This window comes from Eulemur rufifrons, chromosome 14, assembly GCF_041146395.1.
Source record: "Eulemur rufifrons isolate Redbay chromosome 14, OSU_ERuf_1, whole genome shotgun sequence".
NCBI lineage: Eukaryota > Metazoa > Chordata > Mammalia > Primates > Lemuridae > Eulemur > Eulemur rufifrons.
The window spans coordinates 12,910,643-12,933,796 of NC_090996.1; the positions used below are offsets into that span (position 1 = coordinate 12,910,643).

General features: G+C 58.0%; 1 protein-coding gene across 2 annotated transcripts; it reads left to right on the top strand.

Moving 5' to 3' along the window:
• Window positions 1-294: 294 nt before the first annotated feature.
• ZNF316 (zinc finger protein 316) lies at window positions 295-20,754 on the top strand. Of its 2 annotated transcripts, none has more exons than XM_069486568.1 (7): window positions 295-406; window positions 3,791-3,944; window positions 4,400-4,759; window positions 4,991-5,103; window positions 5,893-6,019; window positions 6,429-6,542; window positions 15,532-20,754. In XM_069486568.1, exons 3-7 carry the CDS (start codon window positions 4,426-4,428, stop codon window positions 17,880-17,882), a joined length of 3,039 nt encoding a protein of 1,012 aa, XP_069342669.1. In that variant the 5' UTR covers window positions 295-406; window positions 3,791-3,944; window positions 4,400-4,425; the 3' UTR covers window positions 17,883-20,754. The 2 variants fall into 2 exon arrangements, with proteins under 2 accessions (XP_069342669.1, XP_069342670.1); XM_069486569.1 differs by lacking the exon at window positions 295-406 and adding an exon at window positions 1,124-1,719.
• The last annotated feature ends 2,400 nt before the right edge of the window (window positions 20,755-23,154 follow it).

Here is a 23,154-nt window from a genome sequence, read left to right on the forward strand (position 1 = left end):
GAGGCGGTGGTCGGAGCGGGCGGGACCTCGCGGTACCCCGAGGGGCTGCTCTGGGCCGCCAGGCGGGCGGGGCGCCGGGGCTGGGGCCCTGGGCCGCGCTGTGGGGGGCCCACGAGGGTCCAGGACACCGCCGTTCCCACCGTGCGCCCCCTCGGACTCCGGCCGGGCGCGCATCCCCCTCACTCCGAGACTCGGCGCCGGCGGCCCCCCGTGACCGGAAGTGCCCCCCCGTGGGCGCGCGCGCGGGGCGGGGCCGGCCGGCGGCACTTCCGGTGCCCACGCGCCGCTGCCGCGCAGCTCCGGGGCCGTCACTTTGTGTAGCGCGGGGCGCGCAGCCGCCCGCAGGCCCCGGCCTCGGCCCCGGCCCCGGAGTCCGGCCCGGCGTTCGGCCGGCGCGGCTCGCGCGGTGAGTGGCCTCGCGGCGCGGGGCGGGGGCGGCGGCGGCGGCGCGCGCGGCAGGTGCGGCGGGCCCGGCTCCGGGGCGGCGGCGGGGCCCGGGCTGCCCCTCGACGCCCGGCGCGAAGGTCCGGGGAGGCCGCGGCGCTTGGCGGGGCCTGGGCCTGGCGGGCCGGAGCCGCGCGGGTCGGGCCTTCCGCGGCAGCGCCCCCGCGCCACGCAGCCCGCGGACCCCTGCACAGCCCTGCGCGCTGGAAGCGGGCTCCGATGCCCCTGGGCCGGTCCAGGCAGGCAGCGCCGAGTGGGCGGGCTGTGGAGAACACGCGCGACACTTCGGGAGGTGGCCGCCCCCTCCTCGGCCGGCCGCGGGGGCAGGGTCTGGGCCGTGCCGCCCCCGACACACCCATCCAGGAGGGGCTGTCACCGCCTCGGTCTCTGCAGGAGGTGGAGGCCCAATAAACTCCCTGGGGGCAGGGAGGTGGCTTGTCTGTGCCCCCAGGAGACTGCTTTGTGACCTGGGGGGGGGGGCCTTGTCTGAGCCTTCTCTCATCTGCAGATAGAGCCCCTGTGGGCTGCTATGTTGTCTTCTGTGGCTGGTAGGGGGGTAGGAAAACCATTCCTAGGGTTGGTTGGGATCTGGACTACCCCATGTGCCAGCAGAGGTAGGACAGAGGCTGGCTTTTGGTCAAGGACCCTAGGGGCAGGGGGAAAGGGAGGTGCAGGCCCCTAGCTCTGACTGTGTGGGGAGACCTTGGCACTTGGTTTGGCTCAACAAGTGTTGGCAAGTCTGGGGAGTTGGCTGGAGTGGTGTGGGGGCAGCCCTCTGAGATCTGGGATGGTCCCCATGTATATACCTGCACCAGGAGCAAACCCAGGAGAGCAGGGGGAGTAAAAAGTCCATGGACAGACAGTGAGGATTGCAGTGGCTAGGGAAGGAAGTCTCCTTGGTGGACCTGAAGCCCTGAAGGGCCCTGAGGTCAGTGGGGCCTCCCAGAGGGAAAGAAGGGGACTAGATACAAGTGTACCCATATATGTCCTCCTACTCGCTAGGTGTGTTTCCCTGGGTTTGGGACTTTTGTGGAGCGTTTTTAACAGTTTTCAGGCTTTGCCACTTCTTTCTGTCCTTGTCTCTCTTCCTTCTCCTCTTGGAAGCTGTCTTGTCACACTGAGTTCTAAATGTTTGCAGCACCATATCCCGGGGTGCAGGGCCCCAGTGGAAATGAGGGTCTGGGATGACCCAGGGATTTACATTGATGAGGCTGCTTAACCTGACCCCTTGTGGCTTCTGACCTGGAATTGGATGCCAAGGGAGATGTGAGCAAAGTAAGTTTCCAGTGGGTTGACAAGTTGGAAAGAGAAGGGAGAGTGTGTGGGTCTGGGGCTGGCAGAGACCCCAGGTCTGAGATGCAAGATTATAAACTCTAACATGCCCCCTGAAGTCCATTTTTCAAAGTATTCTGTCCTGAACCTTGGGTTGGGGCACATGTGATGTCTGGCTGTGCTTGGCTCTTGGCCTGCTAGGGGACTGTTGTCCTCTGCCGGGGCTGGTCCTCCCCTTCTCTGGTCATTGCTGTGGGTAGACTTCTTGGGAGAAGGGGCTTTACCCTGGATCCTCTTATGAGGCAGAGACTCTCCACTGTTTCCGGGGTGAGTTCCAGTTTGAAGGACCACCCCCAGCAGTGGTCAGCCTGTTCTGGAACACAACGGTAGGGTCAGAATGCTGAATTTAAAAAATTCCATTTCTTGTCACATTGACCAGGCTTTACAGCCATTTCTTCAATAAATTACGTGAATGCATGTTACATGTCTGGCATGGCGGGATTCAGAGATGAGCAAAGGGAGCTCCTGCTGTCCTGGATTTGACTGTACTTAGACAATAAGACAGTTCTATAAGTATGTTAAAAATGTGGGTGCTGCAAGGGAAGAATACAGGGAACCCTGTGTAATGGGGGTCCAGGGGGGCCACCTCCAGAAGGTCCCTGAAGAAGAGGGGAAGAGAGTTCTGGGGAGGGGGAATGGCACATGCAGAGGTCCTGAGGTAGGATGAACATGGGCCACTTTATTACAAAGGCATGAACCTCACTTCTTTTGTTGGGTCCTCACATATGGTGGCCTCGCCTGTGGGCATCTGAGGTTGCTGCTCCGGGGGTGGCCAGCCAGGAGACAGCTCTGCGGTGCTTGGCACAGTATTTGGGCTCAGCCTGAATTGGCAGCCTGAGGCCTGCCTGAGAAAAGCCCTAGTCTGGGCCTCAGGTGGGTGGTGGTTGGGAAACTGCAGCTGAGTGTCCTTGGGTCCCCAAGCGCTGGCAGGGCCGAGTCCTCCTGGAGGTGGCTAGGGTAACATGCATGCAGCACGTGTGTTTCTACGCTTCAGGCATTTCCACACACCAGAGACCGTGGAGACTTCTGGGAGAGGCTGGAGGCTGGGTGACCTCCTAGGCATCACTGTGACCTGAGGCTTTGGGGCCAGTGATGCTGAAACCAGGATGGGGGCTGGAGGCAGTGAGGGGGAATGTGGGACGGTCAGGACAGAGGTGGCTTCTGGATGCCAGTGTCTCCTAGCCTCTGAACTTGGGTGGGCCTGCGCGAGCACTCAGAGTTTCCTGGCTGTTACAGTGTGAATTTTAAAGCAGCTGCTCAAAGCAGTTCAGAAAATGAGCATCTGCCGCCTTAGTAACAGGATGGGTTATGGAGAGCTAAGCACTGAGCAGTTTCCTTGCATGTGTCCCTGAGAACAGCAGGCCGATGGTCTGCGCTGTCCTCACGCGGGGCGCCCAATCTTGTTGTAGGTGTTCTGTGGCAGATGCTGTCTGCTGGAGAGCTGGGTGGGCCCCTGCACAGTGTGGCCTGATATTTCAGGATCCCCCTGGGGTTCATGCCCTCACACCCAGGATTCTGGGGTGGGCTGGGCTTGTGTTGGGCATGGCCTTATTCAGGTCAGTGACACTGATGGTGTGGGTCAGGTTTATACCCAGAAAGGAGCCATAGAAACTAACTTCTCAAAACCATGGCTTAACCCTGCCCTTGGCATTCCACAAGGGGCTGGTAAAGGACATGCAGCTGGATGGGGGCCCCAGGGCCTGTGGCTGCCCATCCTGCTGTGCCCATGGCCCTGGGCTCTAGGTGGCAGCAAGGCTGTGTCTCCTCACCTGAGGCCCTGGGTTGAACTGTATGTGACACTGTTGGGAGGGGTAGGACCCTGTAGCCTCTGGGGCTTTGGCACTTCAGCCCTTAGGAGTCAAATCCCCACACTTGAAGAAACGTCACAGGGCACGTTCCATCATCTGTGCGGGTCCAGCGAGGAGCCAAGTCTCCCTGACGCGCTGCACAGAGCGAGGGATGAGGGCAGATGGGTTAACGCCTGCTCTGGCCCCCGCTCTCCCCTGTCCCACAGGAAGGAGCCTGACCCACTCGCTTCTCGGGGCCTGTCTTACCAGCGCCGCCTCCCCCATTCCCCGCCCCATCGTGCCTTGAAAGTGCCCACAGCCTGGCTGTGCCCAGACCTCTCCTGGGCGTCCCGCTGGTCTCCGTCGTGTGTTGAGGACTGGGTAAGCTGCGTTTTGTTCTGGGTGTCAGGTGGGCTGTTCCTTGTAGGCTGTGCTCACCCCTTTCACCCCTTTCAGTTAATTGTGGACCACCTCGGGCTGTGCTGCCCTGACTCAGTGCTCTCGTGGTCCTTGGGGATAAACACTCTGGGATAAATGCCTGGTTTGCTCCGAGAGAGGGCAGCAGTTCCTGCCAGGTGTGGAGTTGGTGAGAGAGAGCTGAAACCCACATCCCAGGGGCCCATCGGGAGGGGCTGTCAGGCCACCTTTCTGGGTTCAGAATGTCTTGGTTATTCAGCATAAGTTTGTGGAAAGAGCTGGATCTTCCCTCATCTCTTGCCTTCAACTCCATAACGTGGGGAGTAAATCCTTCCCCTCAGAGGCTGGCGGGAGGCCCCGTGAAGGGATCCGTGTGTCATGCTGTGAGCGGCCTCTGACCCTGTGCCCATTTGTTCCAGGCCCAGTGAACGTTGTCCCAGGGAGGATGGCAGCCCTTCACACGATGCCAGACTCCCCGACCGCCCAGCTGGAGAGGGTCGAGGACGGGTCACAGTGTGATGCTGACCAGGAGGAGGAGGAGGAGGAGGAAGAAAGGGGGGAAGAGGAGGAGGAAGAGATAGTAGTGGAAGAGGAGGAGGAGGTGGAGGACGTGGCGCAGGTAGAGGAGGTGGCAGAGGTGGAGGTGGGGGCAGAGGAGGAGGAGGAGGACGATGATGACGTGGAGGAGGTCCTGGCAGAGGAGCAGAGTCCGGCACTGGGGACCCAGGAGCAACTGAGCCCTGGTGGTGATGCCAAGTCCCCAGTGCTTCAGGAAAAGGGTAAGAGAAAGGAGCCCACCCTCCGGGAGGAGGGGAAGGGGGTGTGGGTGGGCTGGGACAGGGATGGGCCAAGCCGGGAGAGCTCTTGGCCCTGAGAGGGTGGAGCCGGGTGGCAGGGCTGGGTTTGGGAGTGAGGGAGTGGCTGAGGCGCTGACCCTCTTCGCCGACTGGGCAGAGGCGGCCAGGCCGAGTGCTAAAGGGCAGCTGGCCCCTAAGAGAGCTTCCCCCCAGCTCTGCAGGCCTCCCGGCTTCCAGCCACTCCTGGGGATGAGGAGCTGGAGGAGGAGGAAGAGGAGGAGGAGGACGATGATGACGAGGATGACTTCCTGACAGCCGGGTCTCAGGTGAGCTGCCCTCTTCCGTTTGGAGCTCAGGTAACCCAGGCAGGGTTTCCCCAGGAGGCCTTGGCACCTGCTGCCCTGGAGACCTCTGCTGGCAGCAGCAGCAGCATTGGGCTGCCCAGGCCGGGCTCAGGCTCTGCGCCGAGACAGGGCTGCAGGAAGTGGCTGGGCGTCCAGTCGCGAGCCCAGGGGATATGCTTCTGTTTTCCTGGGGTCTGACCCTTCCCAGGCCATTGGATTGTCCTGATTGTTTTGGCCGCCACCCACTGAACTGCACTGCGCACAGTGATTTCAGAGGCCTGGCTCTCCCCTGGAGTCAGGCTGCCCCCTAAGTTGGAGTGCCTGCCACCTGTCCAGGCTCTGGTTTCCTGCTGCCCAGTCAGATTGGGCACCAGTGCCCACGCTCAGCTGGTGCCACCTATCTGCTCCGGAGTGGGCCCTCACACTGCTGACGTGCCCACGGCTTTGGCTTGAGCCAGACTTCGTGATGTAGGAGAGGCCAGGGCCTGCCTTTGTTGCCTCCTGGCCTCAGTGTGAGTCCTGGCTCTGCCCTGTATGAGCTGGCTCGTCCACCCTCTCTGAGCCTGAGTCCCTGGGATTGGCTGGGATCGGGTCCCTGCTTCCCATGGCTGTGGCAAGGCCTGAAAGCCCTCAGTGCTGTCTGGGCATCCATGTCCCCTGAGACCTACATTCCATTCTCATTGGCCGACTGTCCCTGGCTTTCCTTGTGGAGGGCTCCCTCAGTCTCTCACCCTGGCAGCTCAGGGCAGTGTCTGGGGCTGTGTTTTCCAGGGGCTGGTGACCTTTGAAGATGTGGCTGTGTACTTCTCCCTGGAAGAGTGGGAAAGGCTGGACACAGACCAGCGGGGTCTGTACCAGGAAGTCATGGAAGAGAACTATGGGATTCTGGTGTCCTTGGGTAAGGAAGGCGCCTCTTGTCCCTAAGAGGCAGCCTGGTATGATGGCTGCCAGGAGCTTAGCTGTCTGAGAAGGGGTTTCTCGAACTGCAAGGTCTTGTCAAAGGTGGATGCTGGGGCCAGCCCACCTCCCACGGAAGCTCTAGGACCACCTGGCTTCTGGGTGGGGTGGGGGATGTCCTGGGACCCCACAGTGGTCCGCCAGTGCCCTGAGCCAAGGGGCGGAGGTGTAGGCACCTTGCAGGTGGAGGTGTGTGGGCAGGGGCTGCTGGGTGGTCGTGGAAAGGCACATACAGGAGGGAGTGTGGACCCTTTTGCAGCAGAACGAGGCAGGGAGGGCTGGTCCTGGGCATGAGCTGAGCGCAGGCAGGGCCCTCGGAGCCTCCTGCAGCTGTCTCTTCTCCTGGGCAGGGTACCCGATCCCCAAGCCCGATCTGATCTTCCGGCTGGAACAAGGGGAAGAACCGTGGGTCCCAGATAGCCCCCGTCCTGAGGAGGGAGACATCGTCACTGGTGTTTACACAGGTGAGCGTGAGGTGGAATTTTGTGGGGTTTGTGCTGACTTTGGCCTTTACAGAGCTCTCTGCAGACCTGGCACCTGGTCCCTGTGATGGTCTAAGTGCTGAGGGCCTAGGGTGTGGAGCAGGCTGGCAGAGACATCGAGTGCCAACCTCTGCCCGTGCGGCTTGGCTCCTCTTGGTTCCAGCTTCATAGAGGCCCAAGGGCTGGAAGGTCCTTAGAGAACGTAGAGGTTCCTCTTAGGAAACTTAAAAATGATTCTCTGTCCTCACCTTGGAGCCTGTGATATTTTTTGTATGTGAGAGGCCAGTTATCAAGTAGTCGGCCGAGAGCCTGGCTGGGCCCGAGGCACCTGTGGACTGCTGGTGAGGCCTTGCTGATTGTGAGAGCCCAGCGGTCCTCCAGCTTCTCTGCCCATTCGGCCATCTCTGCAAGAAGGGTCCCTCTCGGCCTTCCCTGCTCTCCATGGAAGGCCTGTGGGTGGTGGTCTGACCTGGCTGGGCAGTGTGGGGCCTTCTGGAGAAATCTTGGAAGGATGAGTACAGAAGGCATGCGGGGTGACATATTTCTCAGGGGGCGTTGGACCTCACTCTGGCTCTGACCCTTCAACTCTGTGAGCCTCACTTTCTTCATTTGAAGAATAAAGAATTTGAACTAAACGCATAGTTTCCCACCTGAAGATGTCGGACTCTTGGTTGTGTCGAGGTACTTGGTGGAGTCTGTGTTATTCTCAGGGTTGCAGGAAGTGCCATGGAGGCCCCTGCCCCCATAGGTGCCTCTGGGTTGGGTCTGGGGTGACACCAGCCTAGGGAAGGGCAGCTCATAGACGTGTTGTAAAATAAAAATACAGACAAACACCGTGCTAGCAACATGCCTACACATGTAGACTTCAGGGTATTTTCACGTGCACTTGTGGTCCTCATGACAGCTCCGTGAGGGGGAGGGAGGGGCCGTCAGCCCTGCTTTACAGCCCTGCTTGACACTGGCTGTTAGGGTGGGTCAGGCCTATTTTCAGTGAGTCTTCCCTGCATTGCACGATGCCCTTCCTGCCCCCATTCTCCAGATTCTCTGGGACCCTCTTGGAATCTTTCCTGGCCTTCAGAGTCAGGAGGGCTCTGGTTGGCAAGAAACATTGCTGCTGCCTCCAGGAAAAGGCTGGAATGTAGGTGCTATGCTCCCCGGAGGAGCTTAACAGGAGGTGTGTCCTATATACTTGCACAGCTCAGAAAAACCGCCCAGAGGGGAAGGGGACACAGGCCTGCCTTGGCTAATCCCTTGGCCCGTGGTCTGGATGTGCCCTGTCCTCCATGCCTCCCGGAGGTTGCTGGGGTCGATAGATCCTTTTGCAGGCCTAAGCAGAGGTGGTTCCTTTAGTCCAAGTGACACACCATGTGACCTGCAGATCTGGCTGGGGCTTGAGGGCTCCCTGACAGGCTGGCCAGCTGGGCTGGTGCCCCCTGCCTATCCCCGTGCTCAGTCACGATGCTCCTCGGCTCTGACCATCCATAGAACCCTCAGTGGATGTGGGGCCTGGGCAGTCGTCAGTGTGTCACGAGCTTGCGTGGAGGGATTGCAGTGGCAGAGGCTGTGCACAGCTCAGGCACAGTGGAGCCATCTGGGCTTTTCCTTCTCCACTGTGCCTACAGCCTGTCTGCTGAGCCACCTCTGTGCTCCCACCTCCCCCGTGTTCGTTTCTGCTCAGCTGAGCTCATGCAGAGTGCTGGGTGTGGGCAGGACAGAGGCTAACTGTTCCCAGGCTGACTGTTTCTAGATTGTAGTCTTGCAAGACACATATGTGTTCCTCTCTTGTGCTCCTTGACTAGTTGGGCCACACATGACAGCTGAACTCTGGCACACCCCACCACATGTGCCCACTCCCTCCTGAGTGCTACTGGTACCCCCTTCCCCCAGCTGTACACCCAGCTCCCGGCCTCCTGCCTCCAGTGCCCTCGGGCCAGCCCTTCTCTGCCTGCCTTTCTCCTCCTGGCGTAGGTTGCAGGTCCTGCTCCCTTGTGAAAGCCCAGTGTGGCTGCCTGGCAGATCCTTGTCCCTGGTTGAACCCTGTGTCCTGCTGGCCCCCGATATGCACCGGGGCAGAGAACATGGCTGGGGGAGATTCTGCTGTGGTGACTGCAGGCCTCACATGGCTGCATCTCCGTCTGGGCCTGGTGGTCCTGCCTTGTGTCCCTGTGGGGCTTCTCCACCCTCTGAGGGGGACCCTCATCACCCCTGGTTTACTTGCTGCCTCCCAGCTGTTGCTCCCAGTCGCCTTCTCCACCTGGCCTCGGTTGTCCACGGGCTCTAGGAAGGCCTGGGTCCTCTCTGTTCTCTCCCGAAGTGACCTCACGTGGGGCTTGGGCTCTAAGTGCCACCTGCACTCTGTGCTGCCCGTGCCCAGGTTTCCCTCTTGAAGTCTGATCTTGCCTGTCCGATTGTCCACTTGGCTTCTCCACTCGGGTGTCTGATGAGCCTCTCAGTGAACATGAATCTGAAGTGGAACCACTTTTCCCGCCCTGGCCCTTCCTGCAGGGTCCCAAGTGGGCCCGGCCAGATGCCTGTGTGGTCCTTATCCCTCTGCCTCCCTTGCTCTACCCCTGCCCAGGCTGGCACCAGGCCGCCAGGCATGTGGCCACAGGTGTCCGTCCTTATGCTACCAGCTGCCCTACCCTTCAGGGGGTCTCCTTCAGCACTTGAACAGTGGCTTTGAGACCTGCTGCCCCCGGGCTGCTCCCACCACCCTCAGTCCTTCAGGGTTCAGCTCCACCCACAGCCTTTTTCTGCAAGCTCCTGCCTGCCTCAGGCCCTTTGTACCTGCTGTCTCCTCTGCCAGGAACTCAAACGCGGCTTAGTTCTCAGGTCCCCCGCGTCCTGTGTTCTCTGACCTGCTTGACTTCAGGACCCCAGCCCCCATCACTCCAGGATGTTGGCAGCATCCGTAGCCCTTAGCGCAGCCTGGAGTGAGCCTGCCTAGGTATTTGCTTCTTCTCTGTAAGAGGAGGCACTGTGTGCTGTTCTCCCCTGTGTGTCCACGGTGCTCAGGACATGCGTGGTGAGTCAGACGGCAGCTTGCAGCAGCCGCTGGGTGCTGTGCTGGCCAGAGGCAGAGCCTGGTGTTGGGATGGCTCCCACAGGGGCAGCTGGTGACCCCTATCCCTTGGCTGCTGCTTCCTGAAAGTGGAGGATAGAAGAGAGACAACATGCAGGATTAAACCAGCTTAAACATTACACAGGAAAGGATACGGATAAAGGTTAGAAGCAGCAAGAGGTAAAGACACACCGAGGTGAGAGAATCTGATAGTTAGTAAGAAAGCATAGTCTGTGGCACTGGAGAGGAGCTCAGAGCATCACCTGCTGAGCTCGCAGGCCCCTCGCGTGGCCCACCTGCTGTCCCCAACTGCTTCCCGGCAGAGGCTGCACCAGCTCTGGTGGTTTCCACCTCCCAGAGCCTGTGAGCACCTGGGCTGGGCCTGATTTCCCACCAGGGAGGCCTCAGAGGGCCTGTATGTAGTATGAGGCTTCCATTCACTTTGCCATGCCCCGCTGGGGACACTGGATGTCACTGAACTCCTCTAGTCCCAGCCAAGGGACAAGGGGCTCAGGTCCTGTCTTGCCTTAGATCCCTGGGCTGGGGACAGGTGGAAGGGATGGAGTGAGGAGACCCCCGGCAAAAGAGGGGATTCTTGAGTGCTCAGAGCAAAGGGCCGGGTCAGGTTTCAGAGGAGATGAGACGTGGGAGGAGGACAGGCGGCTTCCCTTGGCCTGGGAGTGCTTTGGTCTTCCAAAAGTGCCTGTGAGGAAGTGCCAGGCCTTGGCTTCCTCTTAATACTTAGTCCTTGGCATTATAGCCTCGTGTTATACATGAGGGGATTGAGGCCAGAGAGGCTTTTCTGAGGTCACCCGCCTGTAATAAGGGGCAGGCCCAGTGTCTGTCCTCAGAGGAGTCCCCCTCCTCGCAGACTGGTCAGCCTGGCCAGGGCGAGGGACAGATCCCAGTGCAGAAACTGGCCATCCTGGGAGCCGCCGCTTCCCCCGCACTGGAACACAGACGTGCCAGCCAATGCCGTCCCATCTCCCTGGCAGCCCCCAGTGGGAAGGGACAGCCACTAATGTCTGCATATTTGGGCACTCACCCTTGTCCCCTTCCTCCCCTGTGGCTGCCCCCAGTGAGGGAGGGGCTCTCCCTGAGCCCATCTTGAGTTTCTGTGTCTGGGTGGAGGAAATTCTGTGGTGTAGGGCGGCACAGGTGTGGTGAGGGCTGGGAGCAGGTGTCGGCTCTACACAGGGAACTGACTCCAGGGCCTGCATTGCCAGAGGGAGAGAAATGGAACTGTTCAGTCAGAGAAACCCACTGCTCTGACTCATTGTGAGGCCCAGGTCAGGTTGGGCCTGGAGAGCAGGTCTCCATGTTTCCAGATGGACAGAGGTTGCTCAGGGGTGGGAGTGGTGGACGGTGGCGGCATGGTGCTCAGGTTGATGATGTGTTTGGGGTGAGCTGAGCAGCCCTTGGCCCCCTCTGCAGCATGTCAGGAGACGGGGACTGTGATTTTCTTGCACCAGGCATGTGGCCTCAGGGCCACCCTCTTCCCCATCGACCTTTTATTAGTACCCTACACGGGTCCCTGTGCTGGACCTGGGGCAGGGCACTCACTGGAGATGTCTGTGGGGGAGCTCTGCTGAAGGGGACATTGGTTGGCCCTTGGGATTATCACCAGCCTCTGCACAGTTAGACCAGGGCCAGGAGCAGAAGCTTGGGAGCCCGATGTTCTGTTTATGGGATTCTAGGTAAACTTATGATGTTTGTGAAGCAGAGGACCCCTCTTCCCATATTCAGGGATCTCTGTACATCCAGGGGCCTCTCACAGAGCTGCAACTGCACCAACCACTGGTGGTGACCAGGAAGGCCCACACAGGAGCTGGAGGATGGCTCCAGCCCAGTGGCACAGAGCTGGTTAGTGGCCTGTCCAGGGTCAGGGAGTGGGGCTTAGCCTCACAGAGCCAAGGCCTTATGTAGGGATCTGCAACTGTTTGTGCCTGATGGGGGAGCCCGATATTTGAGGGGCAAGCGTGAGTGATGACCAAAGGAACACAAGGGATAAACAGTGGGGGGGAAGCCCCAGACAGTCTATAGTGACACATGGCAGTGGGTGCCACCTAATTCCGGAAATAATAGTAATACTTCTGCAGCACCATTGTAGGTGCTTTACAGCTATTCATTTATTTAATCCTTGCAATAATCCCACAAAGTGGGGTTACAGGTGCTATTATAAACGATTTTACATATACAGAAACAGAGTAAATGACTTGCCTGGGGTCCTGCATCCAGTAAGTGGTGGAAGTGGGATTCAGACCAGGCAGAGGCTGGGCCCTTAGGCTGCCTTTCGAGAGAGAGTTGAGGGAGAGAGGGGCTCCGATCCCCGGGTCCGGCCCATGCAGTCCTTGTAAGACTGAGCAGATTTAGGGCTTCAGCCCCGTGGGAGAATCACTTTGGTGGAGCGCAGTGGGATAGTGAGCCCACATGGAAAACTCAGTAGTAAGATTTGCAGGGGAAACCTCTAAAGGCCGTCAACCCCATCAGACATTACTCACATTAGGAAGCAGCTGTGACCAGATGTTGGCATTTGTGGAGGAATGTGGAAAAGATCGTTAGTGACGACTGATGTCTGAGGTCTTTAATTCATTCCCTTGGCACCCCAACCTGCTGAGGTGGTCTTTGTTTGGATACCCCCTCTGCCAGCTCCTGTCACCTGCCCCTCATGGTGGGTCTCACTGTCCCCAGTTCAGGACATGCCGTGAAGCTGTCCTTCTGGCCAAGTCCTGGTAGTTTCTCCCTCCCCAGACAGCAGACTTTGAGCCTCTGATCTGCTTCTGCCTTTTATCCATAGCTCCATGTGGTCCCTTGGGATCTCCCCAGAGGCCTAGCTAGTCATTGCCCGAGGCCAGTCTCTGGGAGCAAATGTTAGGTGCAAGGGAGATGAAATGCCAGCTCCCACCCGGGGTCCACCTCTCTTATCCCCTCTCCTCCCCTTCCCCTGTGGTTCTGACTGAAGCAGCCGTGTCTGACCCTCGGGGCCGCTGTTGTAGGGCTGCCCTGGTCCTGGTCGCTGACAAGTGGAGCTGATGAGCCTGCAGTTGGATCCAAAAAGGGATTTTGGATCTGAGAGCCAGAAGACTCCCTTGGAACCCTGTCCCTGGAGGAACTGTTACATGGGACATCCCCACTCCAAGGCTAAGAGCCTGGCCCACTTCGGCAGCAGAAAACAGGAGGACAGAGCCTGGCCTTGGGGCAGGCCGACCCCCAGCCAGCAGGAAGCCTGGCTACTTCCTGAGATCTACCATCCCGGTGCAGCCAGACCTCACTTCCCAGGGGCTGGGATGGCCTTCCTCACCCTCCCTCAGTGTCAGCAGTGGCCTTCGTCACCTTGCGGCATGTTCAGGTGCAGCCCCATACTCGTCCCTCTGGAGCTAGCAGTGAGGTCCCCCCAGGTCTTCTGTCAGGATTAGTCCACTTTACAGAGCCAGTTGGGGGGGGGCTCCCCTCCCCAGGCCAGAGGGCTTTCCCGCTGCTCGTTGGCTCCAGGGAAAGGGTGTGGAGGAGTCATGGAGACATGACTCTCTCCCCCAACCCTGGGCCACTGAGACTGCTGCCTGCGGGGGGCCCTCTTTTGGCCTGGGGGTCCAGTTCTTTGAGGCCTACCCAGCAGGAGGTCATTGATCCTTGGCTGGGTCCTGAGGTGTACACACTCAGGCCACTAAGAAACCTACATGTTCCTCAACTTGAATTCCCCCTGCCACAGGGGTCTCTAATTAACAGCTACTCAAGACCCCATCTGAGCCTAAGGGTAAGATCCTGTTTTGATCTCTCCAGGAGCCCAAACTACCTGCCCCCTGGGGTGCTCCATTCTTCCCAGATTTGGGGAGAGTTGCTGCCGAACAAAGAAGGGCATCCAGAGAGGAGGAACTGGGCCTTTTCTGTGCCTAGAGGGGGCACAGCCACTTCCCATCACTCATCAGGTGGCCCTTAGAGGTAGACTCAGCATGGTGACAAGAAACTTTTTTTTTTTTTTACTTAAAGCTTATGTTGACTATAATAGTATATTATCAATTATAGAAAACTTACAAAGTACTACAAAGTATGAAAAATGAAATAACCCATTTTCTTATCCTTTTTTACGATACATTTTTTTTCACAGCTGAAGTCAGGTTTGTGCCAAGTTCTATGTTTTTCTGAGTGACTCTAGGTCACCATATGGAATGCCATCTGCAACGCAGGCTGTGCTGAGGCCACAGCCTGGTAGGGTGCAGTTTGACACCAGGGGCCAGCCCAGGCTCCCTGGGACCTCCTAGGCTCTGACCCTCCCTCAAGGGTAGGACTCAGTGGTCCAGGCTCACCCAGCCAGGTGATGGTTCACACAGAACCGTGGTTGTGGATCCCGGGTGGGCTGGGGAGGAGATTCCTACCCCACTTGTGGGAGCCCAAACCTTCCAGATGCTGAGATTCTGAGGTGGGCTATGGCACAGTGCTTGGCCACCATGGACACAGTGCAAAGTGTACAAGAGATCAGGCACTTTGGAAGACTTGGGGCTGCCGAGGGCCAGGCATCTGCCCTTGTGCTCCCTGTGTGACTTAGTGTCTGCTCCATAAACATTAGTTCCCTCCTGGGTGTATCATGATGGCGGGTATATCAGCACTCTCATTTCATAAATAAGAAAACTCTACAGACCTGGCTCCATATCTCTGTTCTGTGCTACCTGCACAGCCCCCAGGGGCAGAAGGGAGAGGTCAGGGGTGCAGCTCAGTGGAGGAGGGAGGAGGGACAGAATGGCTGAAACTCAGAGGTGCCTGGCCTTTTGTTATGGGAAGGTGCCTGCAGCTCACCCACTCTTAGCCAGCATGGGGCCATTTCCCAAATGCACAGCAGATCAGAAAATCTAAGCTGAGGGGCAACCTAGCAGGGAAGCCTGGGCCCCAAAGGGGAAAGGTATTCAAGAACCTGTGCACACAGTTGCTGGGGCCTGTTCAGGCGCGTGGAGAGTCAGGCCCCTGGCCCCTCTGGGTCTCGTTGCCCAGGTGAGCCTCTCCTGGTTCTGCTCCGGGAGTGGAAGGGAGCACTCTGGCTGATGGTGAAGACCTGGAGGGATGGTGAGCAAAGCTTACGTGCTTACAAACGCAGGTCCTCAGCAGGTGGGGCCCCGGCTGTGCTCAAGCCTTGACGCCACAGAGCTAGAGCTCTCCAGGAGACAGGGGCTTCATGGAGGACTGCCCGGGTGTCTCTGGGTATAGGACCCCTGTTAGGGGCTTAGCCTTGGGTCTCACAGGAACCTGTAGACAAACTCACCCACTTCTTAGTGTCCTGTTCATCGGCAGGGTGGCCAGCCCTGGAGGGAGCTGGTGATCTGGAAGAGATATTAGAAGAAAGGAGGCCGGTAGAGTGGCTCACGCCTGTAATCCCAGCACTCTGGGAGGCTGAGGTGGGAGGATGGCTTGAGGTCAGGAGATCTATTGAGACCCCATCTCTACAAAAAAAAAAAAAAAAAAATTAAAAAATGATCTGGGCATGGTGGCGAGTGCCTGTAGTCCCAGCTACTCAGGAGGCTGAGGCAGGAGGATCACCTGTGCCCAGGAGTTGGAGGTTGCAGTGAGCTACGATGAAGCCACTGCACTGCAGCCTGGGCAACAGAGTAAGACCTTGCCTCTTGAAACAAACAACAAAAAAGGAAAGGAACCCTGGCCTTCCTAGGAAGGACACCCACATGTGCATGCCTCCTGTCAGCAAAGTTCCTAACTGGGGGCTACGGCTTTATTGCCCCAGGGGCAGTTCAGGGCTGGGGGTGGGCATGCATCCTCTCACTTCTGTGAATGGAGGTGCCCTGGTCACCACTGGAGGGAGGTCCTGCGGTCGCAAAGCTTTGGGTGCAGCCAAAGCAGCGAGTTCTTGGGGCAAGAGCCTGCCAGGGCCTCCCATCAGGTTCTTTTACCTCTGCCTTGTGCCTTCAGGAGCCTGGTTCTGGACCGATGACATGGAGGACCACGAGGAGGAAGATGACGAGGACTTCCTGGCAGAGGTGGCTGAGGAGGAGAACGAGCCCCCGGGGCTGTGGTCAGCGGCCTACGGTGTGGGAGACGTACCTGGGACATGGGGCCCCGACGACTCGGATTCAGCGCAGATTCCAGAGGGGTGGGGGCTTGACCCAGGCGGCCTTGGGATCCTGGCTGAGGGGTCTGAGGCCAAGCCCTTCCTGCCTGGCCGGGAGCCGGGTGCGAACCTGCTGTCGTCCTGGGCGTTCCCAGCCACGGTGGCTGCCCCTGCCGGCCGGCCAGAGACCACATGCGACGTGTGCGGCAAAGTGTTTCCTCACAGGTCACGGCTGGCCAAGCACCAGCGCTACCACGCGGCTGTCAAGCCCTTCGGCTGCGACGAGTGTGGCAAGGGCTTCGTGTACCGCTCGCACTTGGCTATCCACCAGCGCACGCACACCGGCGAGAAGCCTTTCCCGTGCCCTGACTGCGGCAAGCGCTTCGTCTACAAGTCGCATCTGGTCACGCACCGGCGCATCCACACGGGCGAGCGGCCCTACCGCTGCGCCTTCTGCGGCGCGGGCTTCGGGCGCCGCTCCTACCTGGTGACGCACCAGCGCACGCACACGGGCGAGCGGCCCTACCCGTGCCCGCACTGCGGCCGCAGCTTCAGCCAGAGCTCGGCGCTCGCGCGGCACCAGGCCGTGCACACGGCCGACCGGCCACACTGCTGCCCCGACTGCGGCCAGGCCTTCCGCCTCCGCGCCGACTTCCAGCGCCACCGACGTGGTGGTGGCTGCGTGGAGCCCAGTGGCGATGGCCCTCGGCGGGAGTCCGGCGAGGCGCCAGCCGCGGCGGGGCCTGAGGAAGCCGAGGCCGGGCCTGAGGGGCCTGAGGCGGGCGAGGTGGACGGAGAGCCCGAGACCGAGACTGAGGCTGAGGGCCAGGCCAGAGAGGAGGCGGCGGCGGCGGCGGCGGCGGCAGAGGCGCCCACCCCCGGGAGCAAGGACGACCCCGAGCCGGACACGCGGTTCGTGGAGCTGGGCAACGGCCTGGGGGAGGGCGAAGGCCCTTCCTCCCACCCGCTCGGCTTCCACTTCCCTGTGCACCCGAAGTCCTGGCTCCACCCAGACGGCTTCCCGATCCTGGGCCTCCCCGACTTCGGGGAGCGACTGCCAGGTGAGGGCCGCCCCTTGCCGGGACCCCTGGGGGGTCCGCTCTCCCTGGTGGAGGGCGCGGGGCTGGCCTGCGACCCTTTCGGCACCGGCGGGGCCGGGGGCGGAGGCAGTGGCGGCCTGCGCGCATTCGGGCCTGCCGTCGGGGGTCTGCTGGCCGAGCCGGCGCCCGCCGCGCTGGCGGAAGAGGAGAGCCCGTGGATCTGCTCCGACTGCGGCAAGACGTTTGGGCGCCGCGCCGCGCTGGCCAAGCACCAGCGCTACCACGCGGGCGAGCGGCCACACCGCTGCGCAGACTGCGGCAAGAGCTTCGTGTACGGCTCGCACCTGGCGCGCCACCGGCGCACGCACACTGGCGAGCGGCCCTTCCCGTGCCCCGAGTGCGGTGCACGCTTCGCCCGCGGCTCCCACCTGGCGGCGCACGTGCGCGGTCACACGGGCGAGAAGCCCTTCGTGTGCGGCGTGTGCGGCGCGGGCTTCAGCCGTCGCGCGCACCTGACGGCGCACGGGCGCGCGCACACGGGCGAGCGGCCCTACGCCTGTGGCGAGTGTGGCCGGCGCTTCGGGCAGAGCGCGGCGCTGACGCGGCACCAGTGGGCGCACGCGGAGGAGAAGCCGCACCGCTGCCCCGACTGCGGCAAGGGCTTCGGCCACAGCTCGGACTTCAAGCGGCACCGGCGCACGCACACGGGCGAGAAGCCCTTCCGCTGCGCCGACTGCGGCCGCGGCTTCGCGCAGCGCTCCAACCTGGCCAAACACCGGCGAGGCCACACGGGCGAGCGGCCCTTCCCGTGCCCAGAGTGCGGCAAGCGCTTCTCGCAGCGCTCGGTGCTCGTGACGCACCAGCGCACGCACACGGGCGAGCGGCCCTACGCCTGCGCCAACTGCGGCCGCCGCTTCTCGCAGAGCTCGCACCTGCTCACCCACATGAAGACGCACCGTGGCGCGGCAGGCGCGCCCGGGCAGGCGGCGGCCCCGACCCCCGCGCCCAAGGTCCAGGCGCCCGCCAAGGGGCCACCGGGCGTGGGCGCGAGCACCGGGCCGGGAGAGCGAGGCAGCACCCTGCTGGAGTTCGCGGGCGGCACGAGCTTCAGCTCCGAGCACCAGGCGGCCTTCGAAGGGCCCTCTGGCGCCTACGAGGAGAGCGTCCTGTGAGGGGCCCGAGGCCCAAGGAAGCGCAGCCCGCTAGGCCACCGGCCCCTCCCCTGGGCGGCTCGGGCGCAGGCTGCCACGCGCCCGCCCCTAGCTCCTTTGGCCTTGGGGGGCTGAGGGTCCCAGTCCTGGGTGCGGTGCCTTCCCTCAGCCCTCGGTGCACCGCCCCCGCCCCACGGCTTCGGGTTTTCCTGCCGCCCGGCCCCAGAGAACCGGGCCGCCGTGCCCGAGCTCAGATGGCGGTGTGGGGAGAGCTCGGGGAGAAGAGCAGCGCGCGGAGACGGCTAGGGCAGAGGGCGACCACGCCAACAAAGACTGTGACATCCCGGGTCTTTGCTGTGAAGTAAAGCGGTAGGGATGGCAGGCGATGCTATTTATTTTACTCGGATTCCGATTTGGGTGGCTGGGGGAACAAGTGACATATGAGTCTGTAACTGGGGTTTACAGCGAGGGCGGGGAGCCCTTGCGTCAGGGGAGGGGGGTGGTAGAGGGAAGAGCAACCGGCTGCTCAGGTGGGCCAGCGCTGATGCCTGGGCTGCCGGTGGGTTTGGCTTACGACTTCTTCCCATTCCTCATTGGGAGACTTCAGGGCCCTTCTGGTCATTTGAGTGTGTCTGGAAGGTGTTAAGAACTGTGTGCGTAGCTGGGGGGAGCCTTGTAGGTTTCCAAAGGACAGACTTCTGAGCCCTAACCCAGGGGAATGGAGATGCAAATGGGAAAGCTTTTATTCTGACTATTTATTTCCATCTCTTGTATGGCCTGAAGAATCTGGGGGGGAGAAAAAGCCAGAAACCAAATTTGTGGCTGGGGCCGAAGGGTTGCGGTGTTTGCAGGGTCCCAAGGGAGTTTGAAGCCTTAATCTCTGCAGTTGCTCACTCTCCTCACCCCACCTGAGCACTGAGATCAGCCGGGTGCTAGTCTCACTGGTTGAGTTTTAGTCTCAGCTTCCTCTCTCGGTCCTTTGGTACTCCCACCTCTGGCAACTGGAGGTGGCACACTCAGACATCTTTGGGGCGCCCTGTGCACACTCTCAGACCTGGGCTCCCACTTTCAATTCCCTGGGCTGCCACCTCTTTTCTAGCAGGTGGACACATCCAGCCCTGCCCTTCTGAGCCTAACACTCATTTAACATAAAGTGACTGAAGTTGGTCAAAGGATTTTTCCCTACATCCCACAATGAGTGCCCTACGATGTTCACAGGTCCCTTTAACTCTGCTTCTGTCATTATTCTACACTAGAACAAGTAGTGTTTCTGTTTAGGTTTTCCCATTTCATGGATTGATCAAGTGGAGACGCTTGAGGGCCTGGTGGTTTGCACAGTGGCTGGCTGTGTCAGGGGGTGGGTGTGGACCTGAGCCCATGGCTCAATGATAAACCAAGCACTCAACTATGCAAGACCCCTGCCTGCTCGGCACCCCACCCTGCAGACTGGGCCTTTGTGAGCCACTGGGCGGGCAGCTGAGGCTCATGGAAAGCCCTCCTCCCTTCATGCTTTTTGGGCCAGTGTGAATGGGGCCAGAGAACAGATTTTGATGCAACTTCATTCCCTTTTAGACCTAGTTCCTTCCATTGTAGTGTAGACATGGCCTTGGGGGCTGGGAGCCAGCAGCCAGGCTGCTAGGGGCTGGGGGCGGGGTAGGAGGCGTGATAGTGGGTGGGAAGAGGGCCTGGGTGGTGGCAGTAAGAATTCACCCGGCTGGGTAAAGTTATGGGGTGGGGTGGTGAGGAGGGCAAGGATCCCAGGGAGGCATCAGGAATGCTGGGTGATGGCCTCTCTGTCCTGGGTTTCTGCTCTCCCTGCAGACAGGAGCCTCAGAAAGGGCCAGGGAAAGTGGGCTGGGGGGCTTGGTGCGTCTCAGTTCTGGCCCCACATGGCCCGGATCTGGCACTGTCCTCGTCCCTCCTGGGCCAGCTGCTGCTGCCCTGGCCTGCCGTTGGCAGGAGGACCTAGCTTTAATAAAGAGTGGAGAAATGAGCATTCCGACTGGATTCCATGTTGTTGCTGCTGCTTGGTGCCTGTCAGGGAGGCTCTGCAAGGCCTCAGGCCCATCTTGTTTCTACAAATGTTTCTTAGGAGTTTCTCTTTTAAGAAACTAGAATTGGTCCCAGGATGCTCCATGGGAAGTCAGCCCAAGATGAGTTTGTTCCTGTGCCACCCGTGTCCACCAAGTCCTACTGGGGGCCTCCATGCTGCCACACAGTTATAATACACACACCTGTCTTGGGACATAACTGTGTTTAGGATGGTGTTGGCCAACCTTCCAGTGGTCGAAGTGAGGGGCCAGGTCCCCTTCCTGGTGGTCCAGCCACAGTGTGCCTGGCCCTTTCCTCAGAGGCCCCAGCACCACGTGGGTTTATCCTGCTCCAATACCACAGCAAGGTGCACATCCCAGGGCCCCAAAACACCTTCCTTGAAACTGACTGTTTAATTTTACCACATCTCGCCCCACAGTCGGATCTGACTCTGCCATTCTTTCCCTGTAGGTTTGAGAAGTATGAACTACGAAGTAAATTTTCTTACCAAATGTCATCCAGAGGCATCAGAACAGAGCAACCTAATGTTTCAATTAAAAAAACACAACAGACTTGAGTGGCAGATGAATACTAAGACCTAGTTAAAAAGTGGATGACCTTGAGGATCTTACAGTCTATTCAGAAACGCTAAATAATTCTTTGATAGAGCTTACAATTGATTGGCCAAATATTTTACAAGGCAGGGGTGGGGGGAATATCCCCAATCCTACGGTCGTAGAAAAAACGTAGACGCCTTTTATTACCAAGGAGGAAGGAAACCCCTGTGGCCTGTGCCTATGAAAGGTGACACTTGCAGGGGGACTGAGGCTTTTAGCGTCCCTCTCCTCTCCACCTACCTTTGTCATTTTCGTTTCTCTTTTGCCAGTTTCTCCAGCCTCCTTCCTCTTCTGATTCCTTTTCTCCTGACCTTTTCACTTAATCTTTTCAAACATTTTCTTCTCTTTTTTTTCCTTTCTCTAACTGGCAACATATGGAATGAAGTATTTTGAATTATTTGGTTATGTCTATTAAATAAAGGTTTATGATCCTTGCTCATTTTTTTCTTGATTATAAAATATATGCTAGTTGTAAAGATTCCAACCCCCTTCCTCTCCTAAGGAGTCACACTACATCTGGCCGGGCGTGTTTCTTTACGTGTGTGGAGATGTTTTAAAACTAGGAACATACTTTACATATTGTCTTGCAACTTTTTTCATTTAATGCTATATCATGGACTGTCTTTCGTACCTAGTAAGAGCTACCTCATTCATTTTAACCACTGTATTGTAGCATTTCATTCTATGGATGTACTATAATTTATGTAACTACCTGATTCACAGGTATTTGGTTATTTCTGTCTTGTCACTACTACAAACAATGCGGTGTAGGTTCTTTTACATATATCTTTGGGCAGTTATGCAGATTTTTAATACATTTGTTTATATAAGATAAAATCTTAGAAGTGGTTTTGCTGGGTCAAAGGGCACACATATTTAAGTTTTTGAATATAGCTGAGTTGCCACTGAGGAAGGCTAACTCCAGTCCAACAGCACATGCTGCCAGTGCAGAGACAGCGCTCATGGTCACATGGCTATGCCCGTGTTGGGCAGCAACAGTCATGTTGATCTTTGTTCCTCATTTTAGAGAGGTGAGTGGCTTGCGTTTCCCTATTTCTTTTTAACATGTAAATAGGTTATTTTAAAAACTCGCGGTGTTTGCTTAGGTATTTCTGTGGCTGCCGATACGAAATAGCCTCACCCTGTCCCAGTTAGCTTCTCTCAGATCATGGCACTCTCGGGAGTTCTGTGTTCATGCCCTGTTCTTCCTGCTGCAGCTTCTCTCCCAGTTCCAAAGGGGCCCTGAATCAGGCCAGGGGCCAACAGGGGATCACATTTCCTTCTGTTCATTCATTTGTTAATTCAGCAAAATTTCTAGGCCCATCCCCTGAGCAGAGTCCCTGGCGTGGGGCTCTGTGATGTGGCCCTGCTGTGGGCACACTGTGGGCATGTTTAATGGCCTCAATGCCCAAGCCCATTAAAGCATTCTTGTTTTCTAAATCAGTGACTTCGAAAACTTGTGACTAGTGATGCAGAGTAAGAAATCCATTTTACATAATTGTAACCTAGTGCACGTGTGTGCACACACATGCTTAATGAACCAATCTGCCTCCAGATCCCTAAGTGCGGCCCCTCGACCGAATCCAAACCTCACAGAACAAATCCCTTTATTAAAAGGATTTGTTCTGTAAGATTTGGATTCAGTCAAAAGGCCACGTGTGACTCCAAGGCCGCAGGTTCCCAATCCTTACAACCCCTCCTCTGAGTGGGACCTGCCCTCAGCTCCCGAAAGGGGGCTTTCCTGGTGTCCAGCAAAAACACCAGGAATAGCTTCTGTCCAGAAGCACCTCTGTCTGAGCTGGCCACACCTAAGGAGGTGCAGACCATGAGGGGGAAGGGTTGCTTGGGGCCAGGAGTTCTAGGCCAGCCTGGGCAACATAGCAATACCCTCTCTCTGAAAAAAAAAAAAAAAAAAAGAAAAACAAAAGAATTGTAAGTTATGACCGAATTTGCTTCAGCTATACCTCTCATTTCTCCCTTCTCTCCCAGTACCTGGATTATTTTGAGGCAAATTCCAAACATTATATCATTTCATATGTCTGAAACTAACAATTTGAATGTGTATCTCTAAAAAACAGTGATTCTTAAACATAAAACATATCCAAAATTAATAATTGTTTGATATCATTGAGTATTCAGTACACAGATTCTTCTGATTTCTTATAAGGATGTGTGTGTGTGTGTGTGTGTGTTTTGTTTTTGTTTTATTATTTACGTTGTTAGAGACAGGATCTCATTCTGTCACCCAGGCTGGAGTGCAGTGGCGCAATCATAGCTCACTGCAGCCTTGAACTCCCAGGCTCCAGCGATCTTCCCGCCTCAGCCTCCTGAGTAGCTGGGATTATAGCCATGCACCACTGTGCCCAGCCTGTGTGCATTTTAAGTTTGTTTAAATCAGGATCCAGATAAGGTGCATATGTTGTAATTTGTTATGTCTCTTCAGTCTCCTTTAATCTATAGGTAACCCTATAATCCTTTCCCCCCTTTGGAATTTATTGGAGAGACTAGGTCCTTTGTTCTGGAGAGGTTCCCACAGTCTGGACTTTGCTGAGTGCAGACTCCTGGTGTCATTAATATGTTCACTTGTTCCTCATGTTTTCTGAGCAATGATAGACTGAAAGGCTTGATCAACTTTAGGTTTTGCA